This window comes from Bombina bombina, chromosome 1 (assembly GCF_027579735.1).
Source record: "Bombina bombina isolate aBomBom1 chromosome 1, aBomBom1.pri, whole genome shotgun sequence".
NCBI lineage: Eukaryota > Metazoa > Chordata > Amphibia > Anura > Bombinatoridae > Bombina > Bombina bombina.
Genome location: NC_069499.1, coordinates 110,279,107 through 110,304,138, shown reverse-complemented (window position 1 = coordinate 110,304,138; position 25,032 = coordinate 110,279,107). Strand labels below are relative to the sequence as shown.

The window sequence follows — 25,032 nt, the reverse complement described above, 5'->3', positions numbered from 1 at the left end:
GTCAGTATTCTGTAGCCACTCTATGTGCATTTGTGGTCTATCACTTTGTGACTGGGCTGTTGTTGCACCAGAGACACTTCATCTTCATAATGATACTAGCATTTACAGTTGACAGGGCAGTGCCATGGTTAATGTCACTAAACTCTACTGTACTGATGTTTGTCTATTGAGATTTCATGGCTATATGCTGGATTTGATGCAACTGTTTAGCAATGGGTGTGGCTGAAACTACTGAACTCAATAATTAGTAGAGATGTCCAAATACTTATGGCCACTGCTTGTTTTTTAATTTCATAGTGTGGCTTTACTGATCCACACACAGTGTAATCTGTAGAAGAGACTACCATTCGTGTGTCACACTGCCTCATAGAGGGCTGACAATGCATTGAGGCTTCTGAGTCGACTTTAGATAGTAACACCTTATGCTTTTGTGTAAAATACTAATATACTGTATGTATTGAATTATTTTGGTGAACTGTAACTGTTTCTGCAACATTCTTACACAGTTATTGCTTAGATCAGAGCACAACATATACATCGAAATAAAACCAGGAACATGTGTCAAGGTTTGTAATCACAAGTTTTAATTGATATTGCGTATAATATTTTGTATCAGCACATAACTGAGTTTTTTTGCTGTAATCCAAATATGATAAAAAAAGGCTTCCTTTTCATGCATCTACGCTCCACTAGATGTCGCCCTACTGAAGTAGCGTTTCTTTTAGTTATTTCATCTACCGGAAATCTTCTGGGGAAACTCTGTGACCGCTTTTGGATATTACCGAGGCCTGATATTGTATTTATTTTACGTGTTTAGCTACCGGCTTCCTCGTTTCCATGGAGATTGGTACCGAGATAAGTCGCAAGATCCGGGTACGTTGTCCCAAAATAAAGGTTGTGTGAGGTGCACATAAGTGTGACCGGGCGAATCCATTATCCTGTTCTTCCGCAGCTTATCAATGTTTTAAATATATTAAATAGCATATATTACCTATCTAGCATATGTGAATATGCACAGAGCTCGTACTGCAGTTTATTTGCACTTATAATTAGTAACAAGTCTGACTGGGCTATTGGGTTCATTCTGTTGCTGTAAGATTTATTATATGCTAAAACCTTGTTATGGCTTTAAAATACATTCCATATAAGATTATTTTAGTGTGAAAATGTATAAAGGGGCTTTTTAGACACCTCAATACTATTAACTCCCGTATCATAAAGCAGTTCATTGAAACCAGCATCTGCTATTTTTGGGTCTTGTCAAGTCTACACGTTTTTATCACACAGCTGGGTATGTTACACTCTGGTGATTGATAGATTTCATAACACTATTTATACATCACAAATCTATCAATATTCAGACCTCTTGCTACGGGGAACAATGTTGCTCAGATCTTCTGCGAGCAAAAACTTGATGATAGAACCTTTAGATTTTTTATTTTTCTTGCAACTATGAGGCTATTTTAAGTGAAGAATTCTAAAATATTACCTGCCCATAATTTACTCTCAGTCCCTTATTGAAGTAAAATGTAAGTATTCCTTGGCAAATAAAATAAGGTTTTATGATTCTCTATTAGTAGCATTTAAATATTCAAGCCACATTTTAGTATTTCAACTACAATAAACATAAATAGCTCTTGCTAACTAAATGGGATGTTTTAAAAGATTGAAGGTTAGTGTATTTTTTCTTATCTGGACACACATTTATTGTTTACTCATCTGGACATACGCACATATAACGACTAATAAGCTCATCAGCAGGAATCCTAAGAACCAGGATACAGAAGTAGTGAAATATTCATCCAAAAAAACCCACACTATTTGGATTAAAGCACAGCAAAGGTTTATTCAGTGATGTTTCAAGGTTTACACCCCTTCCTCAGACAACTTTAATCTGGTTGTCTGAGGAAGGGGTGTAAACCCCCCAAAATGTCACTGAATAAACCTTTGCTGTGCTTAAATCCAGAGAGTGTGATATTTTTTGGATGAATATATATAAATTAGAGCTGCAAAAACTAATCGGCATAATTGATAATAATCGATTATGAAAATAGTTGTCAACGAATCTCATAATCAATTAGTTGGTTTACAATTAGTTGCTCTTATTTATTTTTTATCCGATTAGTCGATTAATCAAAAAAAATAATCATCCGATTAATCGATTATGAAAATAATCGTTAGTTGCAGCCCTAATTGCAGCCCTAATATAAATATAGATATAAGGAACCAACTTTATATTTTCTTGTTCCTAAATATTTCCTGTGTGTATTATCTGTCTATTTAAATAGATATCATCCCAGGTTTTTCAGTGGGATACTGTGCTATGTTTTCCCCCTTAATGTTTTCCCAATGATTTGTTTTAACTGCAGCAGCGTATTAAAGGGACATTAAACACTACATACACTTTATAAGCAAAGTAAAGAGATTATTCCTTGTAGTCACAGGTGCTGTCATGCATACATTCCAGTGCTGACCTGTTTGCACATGTGCAGCAGCTCTCTTTCCGATACCTGCAGTGTAACCTAAGTTCCATAATGGCAGCACTCATGATTAGAGGGAGGTGCATGAAATGTATGTAGTGTCCTTAAATATGTTGGAAATTGCACCTTCCTGTTTATTCTTGCATTTGAAATAGCTGCCCTATTGAAACCACCGTGCATAATATAAAGTTCAGTATCTAAATTTTTTCCTATGTGTGTGTGCGTGTGTGTATATATGTATGTATGTGTGTGTGTGTGTATATATATATATATACTCACAGTACCTTGCCAAATTTTTAGACCCATGCTTTAAAATCAATGCATTTTTAGTTTTGGTTATTATATCTTCATGTAAATGCAATTGTTATCAAGAATTTCTAAATATTTACATACAAAAACAAAAAACTAGTTTGCTTACAGAATATTTATTATAATTTATAACAAAATAAAAGTAATATAAGTAAAAATCCATATTTGGTATGCCCTCCCTTAGCGGCCAGTATTGCCTCTATACAAAAGAGCATAGTGTTTATACAGGTTGCTATCTAAGTTTGTATCATTGGGTTATGGTGCTGTATCTTGATAAGTGCCTCTATAAGTTCTCTTTTAGTGGTAGGAGCAGTTTTACTAATTTCTCTTTTCATGAACTCCCAAATATTCTCAATTGGTTTAATATCCTACAAATTCCCTGGCCTATCAAGCACTACAACATTATTGTCATCCAAAAACTTGCCTATGATCTTGGCTTTATGGCATGGTGTGCTATAATAGGGTTTTCAACTGCCTCAAACCACTTCCTCATTTGTGTAAGTAGCCGTTCTTTCAAGATTTATTTGTGTTGGTCGGCTTTCATGGTACCTTCCATTATGTATAATCATCCTGGACCCTTGGTGCTGATCAGACTGTGCCATAATGGAAGGAGAATGTTTAATAGTGGGAGCAATACAATCAGGATGACATTTTATGCCTGGGGGTTGTCTTACAAACTTGGGGGGGCTATTTATCAAGCTCCGTATCAAGCTCGCCAGAAACACAAGTTATGAAGCATAACCTGTCCGCCTGCTCTGAGGCGGCGGACAGAAATCAACCCGATCGAATACGATCGGGTTGATTGACACCCAGGGAGTGGTGTAATGATAATACGCTGTCGGCATTTATCGATGTGCGGCGGACATGATACGCTACATCGTATCATGTCTGTCCTCACTATCATAAATAGACCCCTTGGAGTTTTCAGTCATCACCTGAAAAACGGACTTGTCGGGAAAACAAAACTGAGAAACATACAAAATATTTATTTCAAAACTTTACTTGAAAAATTAATTTAAAAGATCCAGTTATGAAAACTTACCCTTTTCTCAGTCATTAGTCATGAACTTTTTATATATTTTTTACCCCTTCAAGATGTTTCTTAATCATTACCGGAGCTTAGGTTTCCAAGCAGGGTTTTTGGCTAACAAACCCTTTTCAGCTAATTGTTGCTGAACAGTACTCGTGGATACCTTAATGCCTGCATCCTGAATGTGTTTATTCAAGACTGACACTCAGTTTCCTATTTTGAGTGCAGATATCTCAAATTCTTGTGGCAGTTCTTGGTGTAGTTACACAATATTATATTTTCATTCTCCCCAAAAATGAAATGTAGAATGCTGTTAGTTACAATTAAAAAAATAAAAATAAAAAAAGTTCCCCTTTTAGTTTAGTTTGCTAAATATTTATTTGTTCATCCAACTATTTTTTTTCATTCTGTGCTTCATTGTTGTAATGGACTGCTTTCTACTTTTGTTTCAATACATTTCTCACAGATCATACATATTATTTTTTTTGTTTTTAGACTGCCATTAAAGGAAAACTTCAGGAACTTGGGGCATATGTTGGTAAGTTACTTTTTTGTTTTGTTTTTTAATGTTAGAGGACCAAATAGAAATTATGTTCAACAGCCTAATTAGAAATAACCTCGTAAAATAATGAGGGGGTGCTAATGTCTATTTTCTCTAGTGATAAGTTCAGAAGAATTCTTTTTTTAAAGGGACACTGAACCCAATTTTTTTTCTTTCATGATTCAGAGCATGACATTTTAAGCAACTTTCTAATTTACTCCTATTATCAATTTATCTGTGTTCTCTTGCTATCTTTATTTTAAAGCAGGAATGTAAATATTAGCAGCCAGCCCATTTTACGTTCAGCACCATGGATAGCGCTTGCTTATTGGAGGCTTACATTTAGCCACCAATAAGCAAGCATAACCGAGATTCTCAACCAAAAATGGGCCGGCTCCTATGCATTACATTCCTGCTTTTTAAATAGAGATAGCAAAAGAACGAATACAAATTGATAATAGGAGTAAATTAGAAAGTTGCTTAAAATTGCATGCTCTATCTGAATCATGAAAGAAAAAATTTGAGGTGAGAATATTTAAATGCTACTAATAGAGAATCATTAAACCTTATTGTCCCTTTAATATCCTTCTTTAGTTTAAAGGGACAGTCAACACCCATGAAAACTTTAACCCATACCTTAGATCAACAAAAATAAATGAGCCTGCACCGCATCCCATCTTCAATAACACTAACGTTAGGTGGCTAATCTTCAATGAACATTTAGTTAACAGCGGCAGATATGGCCGCCAAACTCCTCTCCTTGTTACGTAGGAGACTTCATCTCTAAGTGTTCAGCCAATGAGAAACAAATCATCGGCTAGATTCTGTTCTATTTCTAATAGCAAGCGTACTACAATTATATAGCGCATGCGCATTAGAAATAGAACAGTGTCCCTGTGAACAAGTATTTATTTAAAACAAGAAGGGTACGGAGGGGGAGGAGTGTCCATATCTGCCGCTGTTAACTAAATGTTTATTGAAGATTAGCCACCTAACTAACGTTAGTGTTATTGAAGATGGGATGCGGTACAGGCTCATTTTTTTTTGTTGATCTAAGGTATGGTTTTAAGTTTTCATGGGTGTTGACTGTCCCTTTAATGTGCTGAAGATTGTTTGTTTGTTTGTTTGTTTCTTTCTTTCCTGTTTCCCTTCTATTTTTACTACTTGAAATGTTGCTTTCTGATCTTGGGGAATAAACCTTTGGCAATGTTTCCCAATTCCAGTTAACAAGGAGCCATAACAAGCCATATTTTAAATATTTCCCTATTTGGCTATTCAGTGGCTCTGTTGTAACATTCTCAACAAAATTCAGTCAAGGAAATCATTTACACTTGACCTGTTGGGGTTCTTTGAGGACCTGAATTGAGAAACACTGATCTAGGGTGTTTATATTTTTTTCTTTTTCTTTAAGAACTAGATGAAGGAAAGAAAACTGGGTATAATTTTTAGTTTTGAGCTTTTTCCTCATTCCCACACCCTCTGCATGACTGTCTGCATTCTCCACTAAGCGTGCATGCAACCGTATATGCTGTGCATGTGCATCTAAGGTTGAATGATCGTGATTCTAATCTTCTGTGATTGGTTGGTGCCATTGGCACGTGCAGAAGTTTTGTAAAAGAGGAAACTCTAAATGTATTTTGAAAGTACTCTATCAATTAAAGGGATAGGAAAGTCAAAATTAAATTTGCAAGAATTAGAGCATGTAATTTTAAGACACTTTTAAAATCGCTTCTATGTTACTACACTAGTGGGAGCTAGCTGATGATTGGTGCCTGCACACATTTGTCTCTTGTGATTGGCTAACTGTGTTCAGTTAGCTGCCAGTAGTGCAATGCTGTTCCTTCCGCAAAGAACAAGAGAATAAAGCATATTTGATAATAAAAGTAAATTTGAAAGTTGTTTACAATTGTATGTCCTTTCCGAATTATGAAATCCATTTTGGGGTTTCCTGTCCCTTTTAAAAATGTGTTATATAAACAACACAAAACTTTTATATAGCACAACTTCACCAGGAAATCGAAAAGTTGGAAACCCAAAACAAACTTACCCGGAGACCAAGTATCCTCACTTCCTTGGAGAATAAAAGACAATCACTAGCGGCTTCATTGAATGCACAATCCACAAAAGATATCAAAAAGTTAAAAACACAATATTACATTTTTGCAAATAAGCTAGATAAATTCTTAGCGCACAAATTAAGAGAACGATGCAAAGCGTCAAATATCCCCTCTATATTGCTTCCAAACGGCACCTTGACCACCCACCCTCAACAAATTGTAGATGCGTTTGCAAACTTTTATGGGATTTTGTACGACGGTAAAAAGGTAACACCTTCCCCAATTTTAAGCTCAAAAACCAAAACCTTCTTAGAAGAAGCAAATTTAAAATCTATTTCCAGAGAGGACAGGGAAACCCTCAATGCCCCTATCACAAAGGCTGAAGTCTTAGCAGTTATAAAAGATCTTAAGTTAGGAAAAGCTGCAGGCCCTGATGGCTTTGCAGGCGAATACTACAAAACATTTAAGGATATATTGGCGCCCCACCTCACAGACTTCTGTAACCACATTCTAGAGGGTCAGACAATTCCCCCTGAGCTACTATAAGCAAAAAATAGTATTCATTACAAAGCCTGGAAAAAGCTCAAAAGTATGCTCCAATTACCGTTCCATCTCACTTATAAACCAAGACCTAAAAATTTAAAACTAAAATACTGGCCAATAGACTAAAATTTATACTCCCCTCACTAATACACCCAGATGAAGTGGGTTTCATTAAAGATAGAGAAGCACCCGATAATATTAGAAGGATGATTAACATAAAAGATTACCTGGGTGATTTTCAGATGCCTTCTCTGCTTCTTTCCCTGGATGCGGAGAAGGCATTCGATAGGCTAGATTGGGATTATATGAATCAGTTCTGGATCATATGGGATTTGAGGGTTCTTTTGTTAAAGCAATAAGAATGATTTACTCGATACCAACAGCTCAAGTTTCAGCCTCAGGATACAAATCCAAAAATTCCTCATACTAAATGGTACGAGACAGGGCTGCCCCCTTTTCCCCCTTATCTTTGATCTATGCATTGAGCCTTTAGCGGCCAGAATTAGAAACTCTCCAGATTTCATGGGTGCAAGGATAATGGACCATGACTATAAGCTGACACTTTTCGCTGATGACATACTGCTAACTCTGACTAAGCCCCTCATTTCTCTACCTAATCTCTATGCTTTATTATACCAATTCCCCAAAATATCAGGATACAAAGTCAACCTTGCCAATAGCCTTACCACAACACACTAGGAAGTTAATAGAAACTAATTTTGACCTAAATTGGGCTAAACATTTTCTCAAATATCTGGGGATCCACCTCACCACACACTTTAGTCAGCTTTATAAATATAACTATTTACCTATATACAAAGAAATTAGAAGGGACATCCTATTGCTATACTTGTTTAGAGCTCTTCTTATTAAAGTACAAATTCCAGACTTAGCGTCCCTGCAATCAGAACTAGTGGCATTTATCAGAGGGGAAAAAATGGCGAGGATCCCATCCTCAATCATAACGATACATAAAACTCTAGGGGGGGGGGTAGGAGCTCCAAATCTGATAGAATACTATAAAGCATCAAGACTGGCACAAACGACTTTATTAGGGGGAAAATCGAGTGATATCCTTTGGATGTCCCAGGAAGCTAATTTAAACGGTTCCACTCGCCCGGACTAGATTCTATAGGATAAACCACTCCAAAATAGAACGTTAAATCAATACAAACCTCCAACCTCAGAGACCACCATACACATATGGTCTTCTATGACCAAATTAAAGAACTTACTGCCAACACGTTCGTTGATGACACCTCTTAGATACCTACTTCCTGCGGACACCCAAAAAATTAGATAAATGGGAGAACAAGGGTCTATATAGAGTGGCGGATGTCATAGAATATAGGAAACCATTGACTTTTATCCAAATCCAGAATATCCTAAAGCCCCTGAAATTACACTGGTACCAGTACCTTCAGGTTACCTCAGCTATTCAACACTATCTAAGAGTACCACAACACTCAGATTCCACAATTATAGAGAATCTATGGGAAACACCACAGAGACCCAAACAGACCATTTCCAGATTATACACAGCAATTCAATCAACATCTAACAAAACAAAATATTTAATAATTTTGAAATGGGAAAAAGATTTAGATATCACAAGGGAGAAGAAAATATGGGACAACATATTTAACTCGGCATGTAAGGGACTTTTGAGTGCTGACTTAAAGTGAAAGTAAATCCTAGCGTTTTACAAACCATAGGATTGACTTTTGAAACAAATAAAGGGGACTTTTATTCATGAAGTATAAGATACTTCATGTAGAAAGCTCCTTTATTTGCTTGAACGGATCGCCGTTCTTAGCTGCTACAGCAGCACATGGCTAAAAAATATTTTTGCTAAGAGGTGACGTTTTCACCTCTTAGCCAATAGCCGTGCGGTAAATCCGGCTCCCATGGACGCCAAGCTGGATTTACCTCTTAGCAAAAAATTTTTTCGCCGTGGGCTGCTGTAGCAGCTAAGAACGGCGATCCGTTAAAACAAATAAAGGAGCTTTCTACATGAAGTATCTTATACTTCATTAATGAAAGTCCCCTTTATTTGTTTCAAAAGTCAATCCTAGCATTTGTAAAACGCTAGGTTTTACTTCCACTTTAAGAGAAAACAATCAAAACCATGTTCATATAGTACTTGACACCACTAAAAACCTCACATATGTCCCCAGCTAATTATAGAGGATGTAAAGATGTAGGTTCATATTGCCATATGTGGTGAGATTGCGAACAGATTAAACCAATTTGGGAAAACGGATCTTCCCTGCTCAGCAATATATTAGATGACCATATGCAGTTGTCTATCTCCCAAGCACTCTTACACGAACAATATGCAAAAACAACAAGCATATTAAAGTGAATGTAAAGTTTCATCAAGTAGTGCCTGTTTTTTAAAAGTACTATTACAAACAGGGGCACTTAATTGATGAAACTAGAGCTGCAACAACTAATCGTCATAATCGATAATAATCGATTATGAAAATAGTTGTCAACGAATCTCATAATCGATTAGTTGGTTTGCAATTAGTTGGTCTGTGCACAACACCAGCTGCTTCACTCCAATGAACTCCTGCACATGGTATTGTGTTTTATGGTTATGTCCTTAGCCTAAAGGACGTCTACAGACGTCTACTTTTCACTTTTTTCAGGACAGTATAGGTTTACAACTACCCCTGGCTTATGTGCAACCCAGATATAATAGTCATCGTTTGGATTATTTATATTAAATCAGGTGATTTGGAACTGTGCTTTTCATGATATAGTGCCAAGCTTGTTAATTACACCTAGGCCTTAGATTGATGGGAGTTATTTAAATTGATGGTCACTATTATCTGTTTGCACAATTATTAGCGTATTGTTTGCTATTGCTGATTATATGTACTGTATAAATAAATGTGTAAGGCTTTGTCCTGTTATTGATATATAGTCCTTAGCGCTTTTGATTTGTTTTTTATAGGTTTTTTAAAATATTTTTAATAAATTGTGATATGTACCAGATTTAACCTTTATAAGTATATATCTGTTATCTTTAGAGCGGACTAGATATTTTCCCCTAACCTTATAGCTGGTTATTTACCATTGCATATAGATAATTCAAGATATTTTTTATGTTGGAATGAAGTCAAGGGTTACTTTATTGAGAGGCCCCTTGCCAAGGTGAAAAACACTTTGCATTGGTGAAGCGCTAACAAAGATAAATATCCCACTTTGGTGAAATTGGCAAAACCCTACTTATACATCTCAAGCACCTCAACACCTCTGCTGCAGGAAATATAGCTGCAAACAGAGAATCAGCCTTAGCCAGAAGCATGTGGACATGTTGAGATTTTAGTATTTCAATGCAAAGTTTCTGAAAGAGTAAATAACAGAAAGTTATTAACAGTGATAGTCTATTGCTTTCTAGTTCTACCTCTTTTCAAACAGTTTGTGGTTTTGTTTACATTAACACAACTGTTTGTCCAATTTTTAAGCAGCAGAGCAAACTTTTATAATTAAAGATTTAGTCTGAAGTTTATATTTGTAACTCAGTATGTTGATTTTATTTAAAATATAGGAAACAATTATTGATTCTTTTTTATCCGATTAGTCAATTAATCGAAAAAATAATCGGTCAATTAATCGATTATGAAAATAATCGTTAGTTGCAGCTCTAGATTAAACTTTACATTGCACCATATTTGTAGAAATGCTTACCTCTTCGTCTTGAAAGCTGCTCCAGCCCATCACAAGCCTCTTCCTACATCAGCAATGACAATTACGGCATCCTCCTATCACGGCTCCCCCCCCCCCCCCGGGGGAAGCATTGCCTAAAGCAACGCTGTGATTGGAGGAAGGCCGGAATCGTCATTTCTGATGTAGGAAGAGGCTTGCGACGGGCTGGCGAAGTGCTGGAGTGGCTTTCAAGACGAAGAGGTGTAAGTATTTCTACAAATATGGTGCAATGTAAAGTTTCATCAATGAAAGTGCCCCTGTTTTTGATAGTATTTTTAAAAACCGGGCACTACTTGATGAAACTTTACATTCACTTTAATGCCTTTATAAAATTAGTATGCACAGTAACCAGAACTTGCATAGCAAAATACTGGAAAACAAATGCACCCATGTGGGCAGAGACTCGAAAAAAGATTTATTTTACATACACAATGTATGAATCAGCAGCCCGGATTCTAGACATAAAAGATCTAGTTGACAAAATTTGGTTCTATTGGATTTTAAAAGGGAATTCAAACACTTAAGACACATCTGCATTAGTGAAAGATAGTCCTTAGTTTCAACTCAAAGGGGAAATCTCAGAACTCTTGGTATCTCACCTTTTATTTATTTTTTTATTTATGGTTAAAAAAAAATGTTTTTAATGTATTTTGATAATTCAATTGTTTATGTTTTACCTGTAATTTTAATTCAACATTTAAGTACACTACAGCTTTGATACCAAGTGATATACATAAACACTCTTCAAATCCTCACGCCTGATGCAGAAATCCTTCAGGAAACTGGAAAATATCACAAGATGGGAGATGTAGTGTACTCTCTTTGAACTTGTTGTTTGTAAAGTTATTATTGAACAAAATGATACAATAAAAAAGATTTAAACATAAAAATGTATTATATGAAAATGATATAATGTTATGAATTCTAAAATGTTAGGGTTATGATTATTGTTACAATATGGTTAACCCTTGACTAACAGAGTGGTCAACAACTTATTGCCATGTGAGCCGGCTAATAAGACTATGCCACATGTGTTGCAGATAACTATAACGTTGCATTTTCATGATGACATTGTGAAATGTGACATTCTTTTAAGAATATTTTAATAGTAATTCTTGTAATCCTGACAATGCTTGTATTTTATGTATTTTTTTTTTTAACATGGCTTTATCTTTATTTACTATTTAGTGTTGTGTTTTTGTTTTGTTTGTTCTTCACATACAGACGAGGAGTTACCTGATTACATCATGGTTATGGTGGCCAATAAGAAGAGTCAGGAGCAGATGACTGACGATCTGTCCCTCTTCCTTGGAAGCAACACAGCCAGATTCACAACTTGGTACCTGCCAGCACTTCCTAGCTTTGTATTATAATTATATATATGTTGTCATGTTTATAACTAGAGCATTGAACCTTTTTTCTCCTCTCTCCTTCTCTGAATACAGCATTCATTTTATGTTTTTTTTTCTTTCTTTTTTTCTTTAAATTTTGTTACAATTTGTTTGCCTTAAAAAGCTGCAGGAGGTTTTGGAGGATTTGTCACAGCTGTTTATTGCAGCCAAGATCACTAGTGTGTGTGTGTATATATATTATTATATATAATTTATTATTATTATTATTATTATTATTATTATTATTATTATTATTATTATTATATATATATATATATTTTTTTTTTTTATTAAAAGGAATAATGCATACATCAATGAATAAATAAAGTTTGTATTCAGTATTACTGTGAGATAATTATTTTAGTTTTGTGGGATTGTATTGTTCAGGAATTGGGAACACCATCTGGGTGATTTTACTGACCACCTGACTAAAATTAAAGCCAATATTAAAGGGACATTAAACAGTAAATATAGTTCATGCACCTCCCTCTACATAAACGTGCCACCAATTTGTTTAAAATTTAGAAGCCAGTAAGAATATTTAGGAGCCAGACAGGGGTATTTGTATATAGATATATGAAGAATAACCCAAATGGTTAGGAGCCAGAGGTAACGTTCTAGGAGCCAGTGGTTCCCTGGCTCCTGGGTTTGTCAAGCCCTGAAAAATGCACAAATTATCAATGAATTACATTTTGTTAAATTATGCAGTTAATTTGTGCTTTGGATAGCTTAAGTATAATTTATAAATAACAGAAAATGTTATAAAATTGCAAATCATTACACTGCCCCCACCTGGCTACTTCATAATATCATCTGGCTGTCAAAATTGTCTGTGGCGAACACTGCATTCATTTATTTTTCTTAAATTTGTCTGTGAGAGTTCCTTTTAGTTGCATTCGAATTATTGCTGCCAAAGACAAATATATGTCTGTATAACTACAATAATGGGCAAAGCCAATCAATTAATATTTTTAATATCTAAATGGTTTGTTTTGTTGGCCTTATAAACTATAAAATAGGAGCGTTAAAGGGACAGTCTACTCCAGAATCTTTATTGTTTAAAAAGATAGATAATCCTCAGTTTTGCATACTGCCCCTAATGTCAGCTCTTTTAACAGACTTGCATTTTAGCCAGTCAGTGCTGTCTCAAAAATAACTCCACGTGAGTGAGCACAATGTTATCAATATGACACACATGAACTAACTCTAGCTGTGAAAAACTGTCAAAATGCTCTGAGATAAAAGGCGGCCTTCAAGGGCTTCGAAATTAGCATATGAGCCTACCTAGGTTTAGCTTTCAACTAAGAATACCAAGAGGACAAAACAAATTTGAAGATAAAAGTAAATTGGAAAGTTGTTTATAACTGCATGCCCTATCTGAATCATGAAAGTTTAATTCTGTCTAGACTGTCCCTTTTAAAACACATTCTTACTACTGTTAATAATGTGTTTTCTTTTTAAAATGAATATTTGCTTTCTTTATTGTAAAATAAGATGGACTTGTCACACATTTTTTATTTATATTTTAGGCTTCAAGGAGTGCTTGATAAACTTCGCTCAGTGGCCCCAGGTACATTACAGTCCAAAATGAATTCATACTCTAATTTGCTGTCGTCCTTCTTCCATTTGCAATCAATGTGATGTCAAATTTGGATTGAGTGTGATGGCTTATTGCAAATAAACAAATATGCTCTTATTTAGGCGTCATCTAGAATGTTGGGGAGCCATGGAAGAAAAGTATAGATAGAGATGTTTAAAAATTCCAAAACATTTGGAGCCAGAGGTAAAACTTTAGTAGCATTGGGTCCTTCTTAGAACATGATCAATATTTTTATAGTCCATTTTTACAAGGTTAGTGAGAACATAATTAAAAGGGATAAGAAACCCACAATTTTTCTTTTGTGATTCAGACAGAGCATACAATTCTCAAGTTTACTTCTGTTATCAACTTTTGCTTCATTTTCATGGTATTCTTTGTTGAAGAGATACTAGGTAGGTGCCTGGAGCACTAAATGGCAGGACATAGTGCTGCCATCTAGTGCTCTTGCAAATGGATAACATTCTGGCAAAACTGCTGCCATATAGTGCTCCAGACGGGCTCATTTCTGAGCTGAAGTCCCTGCTTTTCAACAAAAAATACAGAGATAACAAAGAAAACGTGATAATAGAAGAACGTTAGAAAGTTGTTTAAGCTGCATGGTCTATATGAATCATGAAAGGAACGTTTTGGGTTGCATGTCCCTTTAAGCTATTCATTTCTGTTCCTTCAGGACACAACAACATCAAAGCCTCTGAAGCCATTATCTTTGAGAGCAGCTTGCCGCCACTGAAGAGTTTTTCTCAAGGTAGAGAGGAGGTGTTAAGGGACGCTCCAGCTCTTGCAGTCTCCAGTACAAGACAGGAGCGGTACGATGTTTTGTCCTCCATAAGCTCACATGGGCAAAGAACCTCAAGTGCCAGGTGAAGAGATCTTTTGAGTTCAGAAACATCACTGTTGGAGTAGCCAGGAGTGAAAAGGGGCATCTGCCAATATAAGAAAATGTTATATTAAAAGGACATAATACTCATATGCTAAATCACTTGAAACTGATGCAGTACAACTGTAAAAAGCTCACCTGAGCATCTCTATGTAAAAAAGGAAGATATTTTACCTCACAATTTTCTCAGCTCAGCAGAGTAAGTTCTGTGTAAAAAAGTTATACTCGGCTACTCCCAGCTGCAGGTAAAAAAAAATAAGAAATGAACAGCAGCGAATCAGCATCAGCAGTGCTGAGATCATGAGCTCTTTGACTGTGATCTCATGAGATTTGACTTAACTCTCATGAGATTTCATAGTAAGCTGAATAGGGAAATAATATGAGAGTGCACGAGGCTCATCCCCTAAAATGTCCCAGGACAGACACATTAAAATGCTGCTTAGAAATCCTTTACAATGGGAGGTGGCTACTGAGGAACTTTTGAGGTAAAAAATCTTTCTTTTTTACATAGAGATGTTCAGGAGATATTTTCTAGTTGACTTTTTACAGCTATACTGCATCACTTTCAAGTGTTTAAACTTTTGGGTATTATGGCCCTTTAATTCATTGAGTTTTTAACCATTTTGCAGCAGCTTGTTAAATATGTGTGAGTGGTGGGATACTTGTAATTAAACACACAGGTAAAATCATGCTCACAAACTGTAGATTATTGCTGGTCTTGTGCTGAACACAGTCAGTGAGCAGCAGTCGCTTAAGCCTGTCAATCAGTGGATATATCTGTTTAAAAAAGCACATAGATTTGAGTGCCAGTAGTGCAAAATGATATGCGCTCATTTTTTAGTCCATGTAATTGGTGCACTAGAATATCTCTTTATTGTGGTTTTTACATTCTAGTGTAAGTGTATATTGAAGCTGTGTTCCCAATTATACATTTTATCTGCTAAAGTGTGCCTAACGACAGGATGGGGTTAAATGGTTCTGTTTTATACTAGTAAATAACTATATCCAGCAGTCAAAAATCACTTTCGTTCTTGGCATATCCTAAGCCGATGAAATAAATAAACAAAACAAAAAAAACAACAACATTTTTTTCTGCTGCTGATAGCTTGTAGCATCACCACTATCTACTGCTTTAATTTTATTTAAGTTTAAACTGCTGTCCAGCTGTTCTTCTTCTTCTTCCTTAAAGATGTTAGGGAAATGAAGACTTAGGGATTTTCTGTAAAAGAAGAAATAATGTTAACATTTTGCTGAACCAAATAACCTCAGGAAGTCATCTTGGATGAAATGGGACTAAAAATTTGGCCAAAACTTTTTATTTTTTGCCTGTGTAAATGTCTAATTTTAATTTTGTTGTTCAGGTTACCATCTGATAACACAGCTCGCTTAACCTCTGCAGTAAAACCCCTGCAGGAGTTATCACCATCTGAGGCAGTGATTGACCTGAAACCTGATATAGATGATTCATTTGATGATGATGTCAGCTTTGCTAGTGAAAATGTACTGCTATCCAGAATGAGAGCTGCGACAAGTGCTGGTTACAGAACTTCACGTCCTACTGCTGAGCTGTACAGACCTCCCAGAAGTATTCAGCACATTTACAATAGTACTGAGAGCAGCACTAATTTTCAAAGTCTTTCTCAGGGCAGTGCTGCTCCAGCGAAACCAGTAAATCTGCCGAGTAGCAGATCTATTAATACCACAAGACTGTATGATCCCCAGGGATTGAACACTTTCTCAGAGACTTACAGATCAGCACTTCGGTCAGCTTCTAACAGAGCATCAAGGGAGGTGAGATCTGTAATGACAAAACTAATAATATATATCAACATTTAAATAGGACTCCATGTAAATTAAATTCTGTACTAAAAGTGAAATGGGGCGATTTGTTTTAGGTATAAATATTTTGCTTTTCTTTGCCACTGTGATAAACTGAACACCTGGTACACACAGTGATGTATTTTATTATATTTTATTTTATTATCTGAATGTCTTTTATTAATTTTTTTATTTTTTTACAGAGCCATTATAGTGAAAAATGCATGATCTAATTCGTAAAAGTATTCCATTTTAACTCTAGACATTCTGCAAGGCTATGGGCTCCATTTATCAAACGGCAGGTGAACGAGATTTGCTGTCATGAGCCTTGTCCGGCCAGCCTCACCATCTGCTGCCTGCATATACCATTGCACTCGGGCTGTCAATCGTATATGATTGGGATGATTGAAATCTACCCCACACTTTAGGTGGTGAAGATGTTAAGTAGCTGTGGTCTTAAGACAGCTGCTACTTAACTAGTGTTTCAGGGCTCCAAAGCTGTTCTTGCAGCTTGATAAACCAAACCCTTTGTGTTTAACCCCTGCAAAGTTAAATTACTGCTTGAGAACCAAAGAGAAATGCTAGTTCTGAGCGGAAACTGACACTGAGCCAATCAGCATCCAAAGTATTCCACAGCACCAGGATTGTAAATAAAAAAAACTTATTGGAACATCGGAGAAGGGCCACAAAGCTAATAAGGGGATTGGAGAAATTAACCTATGTTGAGAGTCTAGCCAAACTGGGTCTGTTCTCTTTAGAAAAAAGGCGCTTGAGAGGTGACATGATTACTTTATATAAATATATTCAAGGCCCATATACAGAGATGGCAGAAGCTCTGTTTATGCCAAGAAAATTGTTTCTGACAAGAGGTCATAATTTAAGGTTGGAGGAAAGGAGATTTAATCTCCTGCAACGGAAACGTTTTTTCACTGTAAGAGCAATAAAATTGTGGAACTCATTACCAAAGGAGGTAGTGAATGCCAATACCATTGATACATTTAAAAATAGTCTGGATAAATTTCTGTATATAAACAAAATTCATGGATATGATTGCTAGTATTAAATGGGTCACATTTTAATGGGGTTATTTAAGCTTAACTGGAGCTTTTTGTAAGTATTTTAGATTTGTATAGGTTGAACTCTATGGACTTCAGTCTTTTTTCAACCTTATCTACTATGTTACTATCAGATAAATGAGACGTTTCGGGCTATTCACCCTTAATCATGCACTGCATGATTAAGGGTGAATAGCCCGAAACGTTGCATGTTTATCTGATGTTCCAATAAAAGTTGTTTTGGTTTTTTTCTTTATTTGCAATCCTGTGAAATATTTTGCACTTTGATATACTTTGGGGTGTCCTTCCTACATGCACAGGAAAAGTGGTGAGGTGCTGTATCTATTGTGATTTCAATGAGCCAATCAGCAGCAGCTTTTGCACAGCTTGGTTGTGCTACCACTGCTGCTGATTGAGGCAGAGGAAGTTTTCAATTAAGACCAGCAGTTCTCAGTTGTTCCTGAGCTGATGGCATCATGGCCTGAGGTCTATAGAAAGTTGTTTGTGAGGAGCAAACATTAGTGTAATAATAATAAAATGATCCACTGTGCAAAGAGGTTAAACACAAGGGTAAAGGGTAATGACACGCAAAACATTTCTATCATTATTCAGATAGAGCTTACAGTTTTAAACACATTTCCAATGGAATCCTTTCTGGAAGGAGCAGCAATGCACTACTGGGAGCTAGCTGAATACATTGGAAAACCAATCACAAGAAGCATATATGTGCAGCCACCAATCCGCAGCTAGCTTCCAGCTTCTCTGTCTGCCAATGCATGCTTTCCATCAAAGAATACACAGAGAATAAAGCAAATTTGATAAAAGAAGTACATTTGAAGGTTGTTTTAAAATTGTATGCTATAACTGAATCATGAGAGAAATATTTTGGGTTTCATATTCCTTTAAATCTGATCAGAAGCCAAGTATATAGATAGTTGCAAGTCATCTGCAGTGTCCAGTTGAGGAGTGGCAATACATTGCAGATCCTTAGCCCACCTTCATTATTTGTTTAATCCTTTTGTGTGGGTTACAGTCATACAGACAACCATTTGTGCAGTTATTAACTGATATATTGTATTAAAACATTTTATTATTGCACTATTCTGCCCCTTTATGGACTAAGGACCTTGTGCCTATTGCATGAATGTTGCTAAGGTTGGAGCATTTATGGAAATAGGGCATATCTAGCACTATAAAGCGGAAGTAATATAAATAATAGTAGGGAAAAACATTGCTATGCTACTTCAGAATGGATTGTAACATGGGATATGGCATTGTGAGAAATCCTAAGAGATAATTTTGTTGTTTATGAAGCTTAACGTAAGGGGCTCATGGGAAACACATCTGTTGTAGCTGTAATTTTAAAATTTTGTCCGGCACAAGTTTAGTTCTGACTCTAGGTATATTAGATCAGAAGTGCAACTTAAAATATATTTAAAAATAAAATGCTTTGAGTTGCTTTTCTTATCTAATATAGCCAGTGTTGGAACTAAGTGAATGCTGGGGCAAAAAAAGGGTAACTTAATACCAAAAAATAACAAAGTAAACACAAAATTATGTCTATTATTTGGGTATTTCTGCAAACTTGAAATACGTTGATCTGCTGGGGAAAAACATACAAACTATGGTTTATGTGAGTAACTCACAGGAAAGGCACTGAAACGTATGCTGTAATGCACTGAGTATAAAAGACAAAGGGATCGACCGCTGCTTCATAAATACGGACTGCAGGTTCTCTTGTGAGAACCTGCAGTCGAAGGGGTGCGAAGACTTTGATAAATCAACCCCAAAATATGGCTTCAGCATAGTGGCATTAAATGGTTCAGCAGTGAGAGAGACAAACAACCAAACACTTTATTAAAATATTATTCTGAAGTCTGTATGTGACTTTTGTGTACTTTTATTATTTGAGCTGTATTTTTATTTTTGTTGAATGGGGAATCAATTGTATAATTGAGTGTACACAAAAATCTTATAATTGAAGAGATGCCTCATGAACAGCTATTTAAATGCCAATTAAAACAGATCAAAATGGGGTTTCAAGAGCTATGTAATTGAACTCCTGCAAAAATCCCACAGTATTTTCTGGTGGATAAGATGTATCTGTAATAATATAGTTATCAGCTGCTAGAAAAACTACTTGATAACCAGGCTTCCAGTGAATTGGAATGTCCCTTAATAACCCTGTTATTAGGCATACTTGTTCCTTTGTATGACACTTCAGATGGATTGCAATAGGCCTGTCATTTCAGTTGTTTATACTGTCTCCTTTGTTTCTCCAACATTGGTGTGTCCGGTCCACGGCGTCATCCTTACTTGTGGGATATTCTCTTCCCCAACAGGAAATGGCAAAGAGTCCCAGCAAAGCTGGCCATATAGTCCCTCCTAGGCTTCTCCCACCCCAGTCATTCTCTTTGCCGTTGCACAGGCAACATCTCCACGGAGATGGTTAAGAGTTTTTTGGTGTTTAAATGTAGTTTTTATTCTTCTATCAAGTGTTTGTTATTTTAAAATAGTGCTGGTATGTACTATTTACTCTGAAACAGAAAAGGATGAAGATTTCTGTTTGTGAGAGGAAGATGATTTTAGCAGACAGTAACTAATATCGATTGCTGTTTCCACATAGGACTGTTGAGATGAAGTAACTTCAGTTGGGGGAAACAGCAGACTTTTCTGCTTAAGGTATGACTAGCCATATTTCTAACAAGACCATGTAATGCTGGAAGGCTGTCATTTCCCCTCATGGGGACCGGTAAGCCATTTTCTTAGTCAAACAAACAGAATAAAGGGCTTATTATGGGCTTAAAAACTGGTAAACATTTTTATGGGCTAAATCGATTGCTTTATTTGGGCATTTTATGCATATTTATGCTGACAATTTGCATTTATAAACTTTGGGAACGTTTATTAAACGGCAGGCACTGTGTTAGACACCTTTTCCAGTTAGGGGGCCTTCCTAGTTATAGACTGAGCCTCATTTTCGCGCCATTACTGCGCAGTTGTTTTTTGAGAGCAGGGCATGCAGATGCATGTGTGAGGATCTAAAAATTGCTGGAAAAGCTTCTAGAAGGCGTCAATTGGTATCGTATTCCCCTCTGGGCTTGGTTGGGTCTCAGCAAAGACTATAGCTGGGACTGTATAGGGGTTAAATTTACAAACGGCTCCGGTTCCGTTATTTTAAGGGTTAAAGCTCTGAAATTTGGTGTGCAATACTATTAATGCTTTAAGACACTGTGGTGAAATTTTGGTAATTTTTGAACAATTCCTTCATACTTTTTCACATATTCAGTAATAAAGTGTTTTCTGTTTAAAATTTAAAGAGACAGTAACGGTTTTGTTTTAAAACGTTTTTTTGTGCTTTGTTGACAAGTTTAAGCCTGTTTAACATGTCTGTACCTTCAGATAAGCTATGTTCTATATGTATGAAAGCCCATGTGTCTCCCCATTTAAATTTATGTGATAATTGTGCCATAGCGTCCAAACAAAGTAAGGACAGTACTGCCACAGATAATGAAATTGCCCAAGATGATTCCTCAGATGAAGGGAGTAAACATGATACTACATCATCTCCTACTGTGTCTACACCAGTTTTGCCCATGCAGGTGGCCCCTAGTACATCTAGTGCGCCAATGCTTATTACCATGCAACAATTGACGGCTGTAATGGATAACTCCATAGCAAATATTTTATCCAAAATGCCTACTTATCAGAGAAAGCGCGATTGCTCTGTTTTAAACACTGAAGAGCAGGAGGGCGCTGATGATAATTGTCATACCCTCACATCAATCTGAAGGGGCCATGAGGGAGGTTTTGTCAGATGGAGAAATCTCAGATTCAGGAAAGATTTCTCAACAAGCTGAACCTGATGTTGTGACATTTAAATTTAAATTAGAACATCTCCGCGCACTGCTTAAGGAGGTGTTATGTACTCTGGATGATTGTGACAACTTGGTCATTCCAGAGAAATTATGCAAGATGGACAAGTTCCTAGAGGTTCCGGTGCACCCCGACGCTTTTCCTATACACAAGCGGGTGGCGGACATAGTAAATAAGGAGTGGGAAAAGCCCGGCATACCTTTTGTTCCCCCCCCTATATTTAAGAAATTATTTCCTATGGTCGACCCCAGAAAGGACTTATGGCAGACAGTCCCTAAGGTCGAGGGGGCAGTTTCTACTCTAAACAAACGCACTACTATTCCTATCGAAGATAGTTGTGCTTTCAAAGATCCTATGGATAAAAAATTGGAAGGTTTGCTTAAAAAGATTTTTGTACAGCAAGGTTACCTTCTACAACCAATTTCGTGCATTGTTCCTGTCACTACAGCAGCGTGGTTCTGGTTCGAGGAACTAGAAAAGTCGCTCAGTAGAGAGACTCCATATGAGGAGGTTATGGACAGAGTTCACGCACTTAAATTGGCTAACTCTTTTATTTTAGATGCCGCTTTGCAATTAGCTAGATTAGCGGCGAAAAATTCAGGGTTTGCTATCGTGGCGCGCAGAGCGCTTTGGCTAAAGTCTTGGTCAGCGGATGTGTCATCCAAGACAAAATTGCTTAACATCCCTTTCAAAGGTAAAACTCTATTTGGACCAGAATTGAAAGAGATTATTTCAGACATCACTGGGGGAAAGGGCCACGCCCTTCCACAAGATAGGTCTTTCAAGGCTAAAAATAAGTCTAATTTTCGTTCCTTTCGCAATTTCAGGAACGGACCGGCCTCTAATTCTGCATCCTCTAAGCAAGAGGGTAATGCCTCACAACCCAAACCAGCCTGGAAACCGATGCAAGGCTGGAACAAGGGTAAGCAGGCCAAGAAGCCTGCCGCTGCTAACAAAACAGCATGAAGGAGTAGCCCCCGATCCGGGACCGGATCTAGTGGGGGGCAGACTCTCTCTCTTTGCTCAGGCTTGGGCAAGAGATGTTCAGGATCCCTGTGCGCTAGAAATAGTTTCTCAGGGTTATCTCCTGGAATTCAAGGAACTACCCCCAAGGGGAAGGTTCCACATGTCTCACTTATCCTCAAACCAAATAAAGAGACAGGCATTCTTACTTTGTGTAGAAGACCTGTTAAAGATGGGAGTGATACACCCAGTTCCAATAAAGGAACAAGGAATGGGATTTTATTCCAATCTGTTCGTAGTTCCTAAAAAAAAGGGAACTTTCAGACCAATTTTGGATTTGAAGATCCTAAACAAATTTCTCAGGGTACCATCGTTCAAGATGGAAACCATTCGAACGATTCTACCCACTATCCAGGAAAGTCAATTTATGACTACCGTGGATCTAAAGGATGCGTACCTACATATTCCTATCCACAAAGAACATCATCAGTTCCTAAGGTTCGCTTTTCTGGACAAGCATTACCAGTTTGTGGCCCTCCCATTCGAGTTAGCCACTGCTCCAAGGATTTTCACAAAGGTGCTAGGGTCCCTTCTAGCGGTTCTAAGACCGAGGGGCATTGCAGTAGTACCTTACTTGGACGACATTCTAATACAAGCGTCGTCCCTGTCAAAAGCAAAGGCTCATACAGACATAGTTCTAGCCTTTCTCAGATCACACGGATGGAAGGTGAACATAGAAAAAAGTTCTCTGTCTCCGTCGACAAGAGTTCCCTTCTTGGGAACAATAATAGATTCCTTAGAAATGAGGATTTTTCTGAGAGAGGTCAGAAAATCAAAACTTCTAAGCTCTTGTCAAGTGCTTCATTCTGTTCCTCGTCCTTCCATAGCGCAGTGCATGGAAGTAGTAGGGTTGATGGTTGCAACAATGGACATAGTTCCTTTTGCACGAATTCATCTAAGACCATTACAACTGTGCATGCTCAAACAGTGGAATGGGGACTATACAGACTTGTCTCCAATGATTCAAGTAGATCAGAAGACCAGAGATTCACTCCGTGACCCTGGACCATCTGTCCCAGGGAATGAGCTTCCGCAGACCAGAGTGGGTCATTGTCACGACCAACGCCAGTCTAGTGGGCTGGGGCGCGGTCTGGGAATCCCTAAAAACTCAGGGTCTATGGTCTCGGGAAGAGTCTCTTCTCCCGATAAACATTCTGGACTTGGCCTCAACTAGCAAAGGCCAGATTCATAAGGTTCCAATCAGACAACATGACGACCGTTGCGTTTATCAATCATCAGGGGGGAACAAGGAGTTCCCTGGCGATGAAAGAAGTGACCAAAATAATTCAATGGGCGGAGGATCACTCCTGCCACCTGTCTGCGATCCACATCGCAGGTGTGGAAAACTGGGAGGCGGATTTTCTGAGTCGTCAGACATTCCATCCGGGGGAGTGGGAACTCCATCCGGAGATCTTTGCCCAAATAACTCAATTATGGGGCATTCCAGACATGGATCTGATGGCGTCTCGTCAGAACTTCAAGGTTCCTGGCTACGGGTCCAGATCCAGGGATCCCAAGGCGACTCTAGTAGATGCACTAGTAGCACCTTGGACCTTCAACCTAGCTTATGTATTTCCACCGTTTCCTCTCATTCCCAGGCTGGTAGCCAGGATCAATCAGGAGAGGGCCTCGGTGATCTTGATAGCTCCTGCGTGACCACGCAGGACTTGGTATGCAGACCTGGTGAATATGTCATCGGCTCCACCATGGAAGCTACCTTTGAGACAGGACCTTCTTGTTCAGGGTCCATTCGAACATCCAAATCTGGTCTCCCTCCAGCTGACGGCTTGGAGATTGAACGCTTGATTCTATCGAAGCGTGGGTTTTCAGATTCTGTGATAGATACTCTGGTTCAGGCCAGAAAACCGGTAACTAGAAAGATTTACCATAAAATATGGAAAAAATATATATGTTGGTGTGAATCCAAAGGATTCCCATGGGATAAGATAAAAATTCCTAAGATTCTCTCCTTTCTACAAGAAGGTTTGTAGAAAGGATTATCTGCAAGTTCTCTAAAGGGACAGATCTCTGCTTTATCTGTCTTACTACACAAAAGACTGGCAGCTGTGCCAGATGTTCAAGCATTTGTTCAGGCTCTGGTTAGGATCAAGCCTGTTTACAGACCTTTGACTCCCCCCTGGAGTCTAAATCTAGTTCTTTCAGTTCTTCAAGTGGTTCCGTTTGAACCTTTACATTCCATAGATATTAAGTTGCTATCTTGGAAAGTTTTGTTTTTGGTTGCAATTTCTTCTGCTAGAAGAGTTTCAGAGTTATCTGCTCTGCAGTGTTCTCCGCCCTATCTGGTGTTCCATGCAGATAAGGTGGTTTTGCGTACTAAGCCTGGTTTTCTTCCTAAGGTTGTTTCTAACAAAAATATTAACTAGGAGATAGTTGTACCTTCTTTGTGTCCGAATCCAGTTTCAAAGAAGGAACGTTTGTTACACAATTTGGACGTAGTCCGTGCTCTAAAATTCTATTTAGAGGCTACAAAAGATTTCAGACAAACATCTTCCTTGTTTGTTGTTTATTCTGGTAAAAGGAGAGGTCAAAAAGCGACTTCTACCTCTCTTTCCTTTTGGCTTAAAAGCATCATCCGATTGGCTTATGAGACTGCCGGACGGCAGCCTCCTGAAAGAATCACAGCTCACTCCACTAGGGCTGTGGCTTCCACATGGGCCTTCAAGATCGAGGCTTCTGTTGACCAGATATGTAAGG

The 25,032-nt window shown here is 37.5% G+C and overlaps 1 protein-coding gene across 1 annotated transcript in view; it reads left to right on the top strand.

Annotated features, from left to right (window-relative positions):
* The first annotated feature begins 738 nt into the window (after positions 1–738).
* The window catches only part of ZC3H14 (zinc finger CCCH-type containing 14), a 125,057-nt gene continuing 100,763 nt past the window's right edge, over positions 739–25,032 (top strand). Inside the window, exons 1-6 of the mRNA XM_053697578.1 lie at positions 739–873; positions 4,315–4,357; positions 11,902–12,016; positions 13,598–13,638; positions 14,339–14,528; positions 15,907–16,336. Coding sequence (XP_053553553.1) covers positions 838–873; positions 4,315–4,357; positions 11,902–12,016; positions 13,598–13,638; positions 14,339–14,528; positions 15,907–16,336 — 855 coding nt within the window. The 5' untranslated portion in view covers positions 739–837. The remainder of the gene's footprint in view (positions 874–4,314; positions 4,358–11,901; positions 12,017–13,597; positions 13,639–14,338; positions 14,529–15,906; positions 16,337–25,032) is intronic.